The sequence below is a fragment of the Cavia porcellus genome, unplaced genomic scaffold (assembly GCF_034190915.1).
Source record: "Cavia porcellus strain 051 isolate PalLab524CR breed Dunkin Hartley unplaced genomic scaffold, mCavPor4.1 scaffold_15, whole genome shotgun sequence".
In the NCBI taxonomy this organism is placed as follows: Eukaryota; Metazoa; Chordata; class Mammalia; order Rodentia; family Caviidae; genus Cavia; species Cavia porcellus.
In genome coordinates this window covers 9,816,490-9,826,852 of record NW_026947498.1, presented here as the reverse complement: position 1 = coordinate 9,826,852, position 10,363 = coordinate 9,816,490, and the positions used below count along the sequence as shown (strand labels likewise).

The 10,363-nt window shown below is 50.6% G+C and overlaps 1 protein-coding gene across 1 annotated transcript in view; it reads left to right on the top strand.

The window, feature by feature from the left end:
• The first annotated feature begins 10,184 nt into the window (after positions 1–10,184).
• Positions 10,185–10,363, top strand: part of Pcp4 (Purkinje cell protein 4) — a 49,579-nt gene continuing 49,400 nt past the window's right edge. Inside the window, exon 1 of the mRNA XM_003463908.5 lies at positions 10,185–10,331. Coding sequence (XP_003463956.2) covers positions 10,323–10,331 — 9 coding nt within the window. The 5' untranslated portion in view covers positions 10,185–10,322. The remainder of the gene's footprint in view (positions 10,332–10,363) is intronic.

Here is a 10,363-nt window from a genome sequence, read left to right as displayed (position 1 = left end):
TCAGATCCAACTTTAGAAAACCAGGTTAAACTTGATGCAGATGTGAGGCCGGCTAGCTCTGTTTACCTCTGCAGGAGGGAGCGGCTCAGAGCAGAACAGCCTGGCTTTCATTGTGTTCCTGGGTGAGTCTACAGTGACAAGGTACACACCTTGAAATGGGAAGCTGTCTTAACTAGAGACAACTCCAATAGAACATTTCTTGGCTTCCCAGGTTTTGAAATTTGTTTCTTGAGACCCTCCTTTGAAATCTGCTTGGATTTTGTCTTGAAACTTAACCAGTGTTTTATTCATTGTGCATCTGTTTAAAATATCTGGAAATGCGTTGTCATAATCCAGCTGCACTTGGAAGAGTGTGGGCCTCTCTCCATCCAACGGCTCACGCCCAGCAGTGCTTTCCGACCGTGGGTTTTGTGGATGATAAAGCAGCTCCCTTCCTTGTGTTAGAATCGTCACTGCTTAACTCTGCTAGCTTAATTATGTTCGAGGTTTTATCTTCAAAAAGCCCCCGAACTACTTGGAAATAATAATTTCATCATCGACAGATAGAATTAGATGTGAAGAACGTTCCATCCTCGAGAGCTGGAAGGAATCATGACAGCTTAGACATCTATGCTACTCTTCTTTTATTTTTATAATTATAAGTATTAGACCCCATTATTATTAAAAAATAATATATGGCATTTATTAGAGAAAACGGATTTTGTCTGTTACACAAGGAGAATCACAGTCTTGACTCATCAGACACTTGGGAAAACCTCTGAGATGAGGAGAATTTCCTGAAACTTTCTTGGCAGAGTTGATTTTGCAGATGAATCGTTAATGTTCTAGCTCACCTGCAGTGCAAGGAACTCTTACCCCACCCGCAGTGTCCAGCCTTTCTTGGGTTGTGGACTGAATTATTCATGTCTGAATCTGCTTCAATTGGTTACTTTTCCTTATATTTCTGGGGGCTAAGGAAGGCCCTTGGGTCCAGCGTGTCATGGGGCAGAGGGAGCTGGAGGGTGGGTGGGGAGCAGCCAGGGCAGCCCCATCTATCCAATTGCTCCACGGTGTCCCCAAGCGCTCAGACGGCTCAAGCACCAGGCATTATGGCTGCTGTCCTGTGTTCCGAAGCTGTGGACTGGGCAGTGTGGGCAGCAGAGGCATGGCTTCCCCAGAGAGGTCTCCGTCCTGATAGCTGGAACCCGCACACAGGGAGGGATTTTGGTTTTTCTTTCTTTTGCTGCAACTCTGCCAAGCTCATGCCCAACCTTGGCATGGCAGATGTCACTGCCTGCCCTGGCCGCAGCAAGCTTGGTCCTGGGTCTGTCCTAGAAGACGCCAAGCCGTAGCCCCTCTGGATGAGTCCTCAGTCCAGTCTGCCGGAAGTCCTACTGCTCCCCATAACCAAGACAGCCCGGCGCAAGTGGCAGGATGGTGCTCTTTCCCCTGCACTATCAGCCTCCCCTTAGCCTTCCTGGTCCCTGCACTGGTCCCCGAGCCTGCGATGTGGACCTAGCAGAGCTCTTCAGAGGGGCTTTGGTCCCTCCTTGTCCCGAGCCTTCCCCGACCAGCTTCTTCTTGTCCTCCGCCCTCACAGTGCAGGGTTCTCAGTGGAAAGCACCCCTGGCTGTCCTGGAGCCCCCCTCTCTTTCCTCATGCTCTTTTCTCAGGGCAGAGCACCTTTAGTGCCCAGCCAGCCGCTCCCGACGCTCTTTCATGTCCAGGTCCTTCTAGGGCCTGTGAACTCCATGACCCTAGAAATCAAGGCAGCCACAGGACTCTGACTAATTCCATGTCACCATGGCTCATTCTGCTAAGGGGCAGCAAGCCTGTCCATGCTCCAGTGTTAGGGTGGAGCTGATGCTGCCGAGGAATTTCTGCCTCTCTGGGTATCTGGCCGGGCCAGGTGCCTGGATGGACTGTGGTCACCCAGAGCATTTGCGGCCTGTGTCTGCAGATGCCTGGCTGCAAAAGCTCTTTCCCACACACATTCATCGAAAGGCAGGATGGCTTCTCTGGGTTACTTTCTCCCCATGAGGAAAGGGACTTTGCCTTTTGGGTCCAAGTGCATTGGGTTGTTTGTGCATTTTTAAGCTTCATTCCCTACGACTGTGCCTGAGCTGAAAATCCCCAGCCCCAGCCAAGACTCAGAACTGTGTAGCTGCTCTGGGGCGGGGGATACTGGTGTAAGCTTGCACCCCACATCTTGGTGCTTCCTTAGGCAATTCTGTTCTTCAAATGCTCAGTTCACTGAGTTCAGTTGGCCAAAAATGTCTCTGGTTTTGCTCTCTTGGTTGTAGGTTCTGCAGGATGGTTTAGTATTTGGAATTGTTTAAAATGCATATCAGGAGAGAGGCTGGGAAGATGGCAGATTGATAAGTAGCAGGGCGGAGAACCTCTCTGAGAGAAACAGCTCAGATGCTGGAATTTAACACCATGGAGAAGACCAGACAAAGGGAGAGGGATTCTCACAACCCAGGAAGAAACTAAGGAAAAAGAAAAAGGAAAAAAAAAAAAAAGGAAAAGAAAAATGTGGACAGAAGACTGAAGCCAGAAGCGCTGTCGCTGGAGCTGGTCCCATAATGTACAAGGTGCCACTGCTGGAGTCCCATGATTTGCAGTCATGCTGAAGTCGGGGACTGGCAAGCCCAAGGACCTTGGTGGGAGGATGTGTCACAACAGAGAATGGAGCCGGCATGGAGATCTGCACTGGCCCACGGTGACTGCTCAGAATTTGGTCCTCTCATGGAAGGGAGTGACCGGTTGGGCGACATATTGGAATTGGGCAGAATGGGCCTGAACCTGGAACCGTAGTAGCTTCAGTTGGCCGCTTGGGGTGCAGAGCAGATTGGTGGGAACTACAAAGGCTATTCACAGAAATAATTAAGGAAAACTTCCCAAGCATAGGAAAAGGAAATTGGTATTCAGATATATAAGGCATACAGAACTCCAGCCAGCTACAACCAAAACAGATCTATGCCCAGACATATAATAATCAAGATCCCAGAAATTCATCACAAGAACAGAGAAAAGACACGGATCACCTATAAAGGAAAACCCATCAAAGTCACGACAGACTTCTCAACACAAAGCATCAAATGAAGAAGAGCTTGGAGTGAAGTATTCTGAGCCCTGAAAGAAAATAACCTCCAACCCAGATTGATGTACCCTACAAAACTGTCTCTCAAAATTAATGGAGAAATAAGATGCCTACATGACAAAGAGAAACTGGGGAACTTTGTGACCACCAATCCAACCCTACATAAAATACTGAAGGACATTCTAGAGAGACAGAAAAAAACACCAGGGTTTCAGGAACAGTGGCAGAGAGGCCTCAATGAATAGGGCAGACAATGGAATAAAGGAGAAAAGTAGACAACCAATGGCAGAAAAATAGCACAGCACAGATGAGGCAGTGAAGGTTGGCTATAATCTCTAACATAGATGGCCTTGATACACTAACAAAAGGAAGCACAGGTAGAGTAGATCAGGAGATAGGGGCCATCGAGATGCTCTGAATAGGAAATACAATCAACCTGAAAGAGGACTGAAAGATGGACTGAAAGTCACAGATGAGAAAATAATGCTCTATGTGACGGAACGAGAGAGAAATAGGGACAGCTCGTCCAGCAGCTGCAGATAGCTTGGAAAGACATGACACTTTTGTGCAGTGGAGAACTACTCAGCTACAAGGAGGGAAAACCTGGAGGCTTTTGTAGGTAAAGGAATACAACTTAAGTTCAGGCTCAGAGGTGAGGAGGTTCAGAACCACTTAGGTAAATAGCAGGTTGCCCCCTAATACAAAAACGAAAGGAGTTAGTGGGACCCAAAATATACAGTGCACCCTATGAAAGTGAAAAGGGGAAGATTGCCTAAAAAAGGAAGGCAGAGGGCATTGTTAATAGTGTATCATGACTTAAAACCCACATTGTTCTCATCGCTCTGTTTAGTTTGATTATATTCTGTTCCAGTTTGTCTACTTGTACTGGATTTGAGGACACTGACAGCTATCCCCAAAATAGCAGGATATACTATGGTAAATATCCTTAATTTCCTATTAACTTAATCTGAAGCCCTGTATTACTTATATTGTCTTACTATGACTGATCTTATTTGAATCTGGTTTGTTAGACCGCTGTCTTGTCATGACTGATTTTATTTGAATGTTATGTTTGATAGTATTGAGTCTGAGAGTATAGGCAACTCTGAAGACGATAAGATTCAGTAGGCTACTGACTCTGGTTTGATTATTACCTACTTTTGAAGTCCTAGAATGTCTCCAATGTTTTTTTAAATTGATATTGTTATGTACTGCTATGTTCAATATTACTATGCCTGATTGATATAGACAATTCTGCTGAAGATAAGAAGAGACATCATAGTAACCATTGTAAAAAAATAAAACATGTATCTGTATTAAAAGGAATCAATTTCCCACTTTTTATGGTAAAGCTTTGCTGTCTTGAAATCCCTGTGATATGAATGTTTTATAGGATGTTGGTTTTGGGCATCACGTTTGCTGTGATTTGGAAAGGAGAGATAGTTGGTTTCTTAACATTTTATTGGCATGTGCAACAGGACCAGGCAGTGGTAACACTTCATGGTTCCTCTTTGGGACTCATCTAAGTCATGTGGGACTTTGTAGAGTCAGAGGGGTTGCTGGGAATATGCTGTGGCTGTGCACTGCCTACATGTTTCTCTACAATCTGCACCCAGGCACACACACGCAGAAACAGACACAGACACAGACACACACACAGACACAGACACACAGAGACACGCAGACACACACAGACACAGACACACACACAGACACACACAGACACAGACACACACACACAGACAGACACAGACACACACACAGACACAGACACACAGAGACACAGACACACAGACACAGACACACAGACACAGACACACACACAGACACACACAGACACACAGACACACAGACACAGACACAGACACACACAGATACAGACACAGACACACACAGACACAGACACACACAGACAGACAGACACACACACAGACACAGACACACACAGACACACAGACACACACAGACACACACACACACACAGACACACAGACACACACAGACACACACACACACAGACACAGACAGACACACACAGACACACAGACACACACAGACACAGACACACACACAGACACACACAGACACAGACACACACACAGACACACACAGACACAGACACACACCCAGACACACACAGACACAGACACACACACAGACACACACAGACACAGACACACACACAGACACACACAGACACACAGACACACAGACACAGACACAGACACACACAGATACAGACACAGACACACACAGACACAGACACACACAGACAGACAGACACACACACAGACACAGACACACACAGACACACAGACACACACAGACACACACACACACACAGACACACAGACACACACAGACACACACACACACAGACACAGACAGACACACACAGACACACAGACACACACAGACACAGACACACACACAGACACACACAGACACAGACACACACACAGACACACACAGACACAGACACACACCCAGACACAGACACAGACTTAGAACACACTAACACACAGACAGACACACACACACAGGCACACACACGCAGAAACAGACACAGACACAGAAAAACACAGACACAGACACACACAGACACACACACAGGCATACATGCACGCACACACACTCCCCAAAGCTTTGCTTCTTAACTTGCCTGGCATCCTGCCCAGCAGAGGGCAGTGATCATCGTGGAATAAAGAAGAAAAGGAAAGAACACACCCGCGAAAGGGGAAAAGGCGCTGACTGTATTTCAGACGGTGCGTCCCTGTAAACTATCCTGTGGAGGAGAGGAGCTGGACTGCTGGAGCCGGAGCACAGTACCGCCGCAGATACCAAGAGCTGGGCTGCCAGCTTCTCTGGGGTTTTCAATCTCAGTCTGAGCCTCCACGCAGCTGCTGCTGAGATGCACGGCTCACGTCTTCCTATGGGACGCAGGCCCTTTTTCCAGAAGCTCTGGTGGCCGCGGGGGTATTTTCCTCCGTGACACGGATGCAGGTATGTCACCTCTTTTGCTTCTTTGCAGCGATCACGCAATTTGGGGTCCAAATGTCTTCACGGTCACTCACGGGGACTTTGGACAAGTTACTGATGTCTCTGAGTCGCACGTTTGTCGTTTCTATTTTTGTTTTGCACAGTGTGGGAGTTTCAATCCAGGGCCTGCACACCAAGCTCCTCCTCCAGGCCTCTCTTCATTCATTTTTAATTTTGACCAGGTCTTGCTAAGTTGCTAAACTGCTGCGGCTGATCTTGCTCTCCTTCTGCCTCAGCCTCCCACGGTGCTGAGAATGAAGGTGTGTGCCCCACTGCCTCACAGTTGTTTTAATCTGTAAAAACCGAGACCAACAAAGCGACATACCTTACTTGGTTTTGTGAGCTCTTAACACGGTAATGCAGTGAGGGTTCCCAGGCAGGAGCTGGGGCGCTTTCCCCAGACACGATTTAACTCTCTTCTCCATCTGCCCCCCCCCCAGCACAGTGCCCCACCAAGTCTGAGAAGTGAGCTTCTTCTGGACTCTACGGCTACCTGCATGGACTTGTCCCCAGCTGTCTGCCAGCACCCATGGGAACGAGCCTTTTTTATATGCTGCTCGGGAGGCCCTGGGATGAAGCCTCGGCCTCCCATCCATTCCTCAGTGGTGGGAAGGGTGTGTGCTCCAGTCTGGGGGGGCTGGGTTGGGGTTGTCCACCACAGCGTCCCCTGCAGAAGCTGACCTTGGCCATGGCCACCTGTCTTGTCTGTTTGACTGTGGTGACAGAACCCCGTGTGGTTAATCAGCAGGATCCTATTGTCCTAAAATTCTGGAGGCGAAGCCCCATCGTGGGCAGGGCTGGTTCTTCCGCCCCTCTCCTGGGCTCACAGATGGCGTCTACTCCATGTCCTCACGCGGTCACCTCCGTGTGTGTCTGAGTCCTGATGGATCTTTTTATGAGGACACAATACACACTGATCCTGGGCCATCTTGCGGCCTCGTTTAATCTTGATTACCTTGTTAAAGTCCCTGTCTGTGTAAATGCAGCCGGGCTGGGAGTTAGAGAGCTCGAAACGTGACATTTGGGAGAAGGCAGTTTAGTACCCTGCGTGGGTCAGGCTGGCTCTGAAGAAGGAAGGTCTGCAGTTCTGGTTGCCGCTGTGGGGTAAGGGAATGGGGGGGCCCTCCTGTTGGAAAGCGGGGAGGGAGTCATGGAGGGCACCACGAAGCCCTGCTCTGAAAGCTGCCAGGGCCACTGTGGTGGGAAAGGCCCCGCACACGCCCATCACGTGGTGGCTGCCTGAACACAAACACCACGATGGTTCCCATGCAGGGGTGACCTGTGGGCTCTGTGAGTGGCCAGGTGGTCCTCAGCGGAAGGCAGCTGTGAGCAGCTAATTGGGCTGATGGACCACAGGCTATAGAATGAGCCCTGTGCCTGGGGGGTGAGACTGCAGTATGGAAATTAGAAGAGGGACGAGACGGAGGGCCTGGGGCCCCAGGACAGAGTGGACCTGCCCTGTCTCTGCCACAAGCCCCTCCCCTGCTGCCGGCTGCTGCCTGGGGAAAAAAGGGGTGAGCTCCCTGGATGGAGGGGGCCAGGAGGCTTCATGCAGAGGACAAATTCCTTTAGACCAGAGAGAGAGGGTGGGGGGCTCAAACACAGTGAATTCTCAGTGGTGTCAGGCCTGGCACCCGAAGCTGTGGTCCTGTCCTCTGGAAGTCCCCGCAGCATCTGTTCCCCAGCCCAACATAATGGGTGTAGTCGTTGGTGGTGTGCTCAGGCCGATCACTGGATTCCCCGTGGAGGAGACCAGACACTGGGCTCTGGAGAGGCTTGCCCAGGGCCGCACACAGAACGCTCCTGTGTCAGGGACTCGGGCTGGTTGCCTCTTCTTATGACACCAGGAGCTTTGGATCAGGGACAGACCCAGTGGTGTCCTGTAGCACAGTCCTCTGTGTAAAGGCCTTGTCTGCAAACACAGTCACATTCCTGGTCCTGGGGTTCGGGAAGTCAGCATATGGATTTGGGGCTTGGGTCCTTTTAGCCCAGGACACTCCCATCTCTCTCAGAGCCTTTCCAACCCTGGTGCTTCCCTGTCCACCCTCTGCTTGGTGCAGCCTCAGCCCCACCTGACGTTGCCCTCCAGGGGTTCCTCTTAGAATTCTCCTGGGAATCCCCACTTCAAGATCTGCGGCAGCACCTGGCCAGCATAGGGAGGATGGTTCTCTATGTCCCCTCTGCTTGTCCCCAGGGAGGGCGCCCAGCTGGCAAAGCCACACAGGAGGCTCCGTGGACCAATCTGCTGGGGCTCAAAACTCCACGATGGGCATCCCCTGGTGGATGTCCTCCTGAGGACTTGCATGTCTCTGCATGTGGGGGCCCCTCTGCTCGATGGTTAGACTTTTCAGAAAATCCTGGGGTCCCAGGTCCTCACAACAGTCTTCTCTTACTCCTCTTTCACTTCTGGTTACCTGGGGACCCTTGGGCATCCTGCCTGGGATTTCACAGGAGGGAACCCGGGGCAGAAGAGAAGAGGGACAGGGTAGGACTGTGCTGTTCTTATTCTGCAAATGATTTGTGTGGTCAGGATACATAAATACATCATTTATATATATGCATATATAATAGTGGGCATAATCAGATGTTAAAATTGACTAAACAAGTATTACAGTGGAAGACACTGCCATGCCATCAATTACTCTAATCATTTTCTCTCTCACTTCACCCCTGCCACGCTCAGCAGCTGCTCTGGAGTCCTCTCTCCTGAGTGTCTTTACTTGTGCCATCCTGGCTGCCTCGATGTCCTAAATGGATTTGCAGTGTTTCCCTGTTGTGGTTATTTTGATTTGGGGAAGAACCGGAAGCCACATGGTCCAGATCTGATGCTAAGGTGGAGAAGACACACCAGGGAGTTTTTACGAGCCCGCCTCCCTCCAGGTGGCACTTGGCAGCCACACTGATCACACGTCCTGAAGTCACTCAGAAAGGAGGACTCCAGAGCTCTTCAGAAAGCAGCCCAGAAAGCAGCCAGAGGACAGATGTGTGCGTATGAGGTGTCTCACGGGGATTCATGGCAGTGCATCTTTTACCCTGACACACTTTTGCACGTGAGCACACCCTGCCCTTGTAGGTGTGCTGGTCCCACTCCGAGGCCGTTTGCTCCTCCCCTCCCAGCCTGGGTCTGGTGGCCGACAGACGGGCAGAGGCAGAGGGAGCAGGCACGGGAAACCCTGAGGGCCAGGCCTGTGGCAGCAGGGTGGGGAAGGAATTTGCGTGGCTCCAGCAAAGCCGGGATGGGTGGGAGATTGGGTGCCCATGGCAGTAAGAATTCTTCCCTCCCACTAATGGTTGAAATGCAATATCCACGTGTGACTCCTATCCTCTGCGGGTAGACTCTTGTGGCCATCTTTGTGTCACTTGTTTTTCAAAAGTTTTTTTGAATTAAATTAAAATAAAATGTAATTTGTGTGCGTTTGTGGTACATAATAACCACATCGGTTTCGGGATCCGGTCCATGCACAGATCTTCAGTACTTTCACCCTCCCGCCCCCCGGAAGTCCCCTCTGTCCCCTAAAAGCCGGCCTCCCCTGGGCCGCCATCTCTCCTTTACCCTGCTCTTTACATTATGTTTTGACTTTTTCACAGAGGAGCCATGGGACACTGAACCTTCCGAGTCTGATTTATTTCACCTAACACAATGATCTCATGATGTATTTCCCTATAAATACCGGACTCGGAGTCTTAGAACAATCCTGCAAGAGAGGGAAATAAAAGGGATACAATCGGGAAGAGGAAACCGCCCTGGCTTATGGATGATTGGATCCCAAACCTCCAAGACCCCCAAACTCCGCCCAGAGACTCTCAGACCCCAAAAAAACAAATTCTGCAGAGCAGCAGGCCACAGAGTCCACATGCAAAAGTCGGCAGCGCCTGGTGCGCCACGGCGAGCCCCCTCCCACGCCGCCCCCAGGAGACCAGGAGAGCGACCCCCTCCTACCCGTGCCCCTCTCCCTTTTCTCCTCCCTGCTGGACCAGGGGCAGGGCCCTGCCACGCCGCTCCTCTCCGCTAGGGGGCTCCAGGTGCTCTCGGATCTTGCATCTTGCAGACAGGTGAAGGCCTCTGATTGGCTGGCGGGAGGCATGATGCCACCGGGCAGCTCTTTTTAAGAGAAAAGCCAGGACGGCAGCAGAGCAGGACTCTAGCAGAGCTCTCTGTGCTGAGCGGCGGGACGAGCTGAGCTGCGGAGCCGAAGCCAACATGAGTGAGGTGAGTGGCGCCCGGGCCACAGGGAGGCCCTG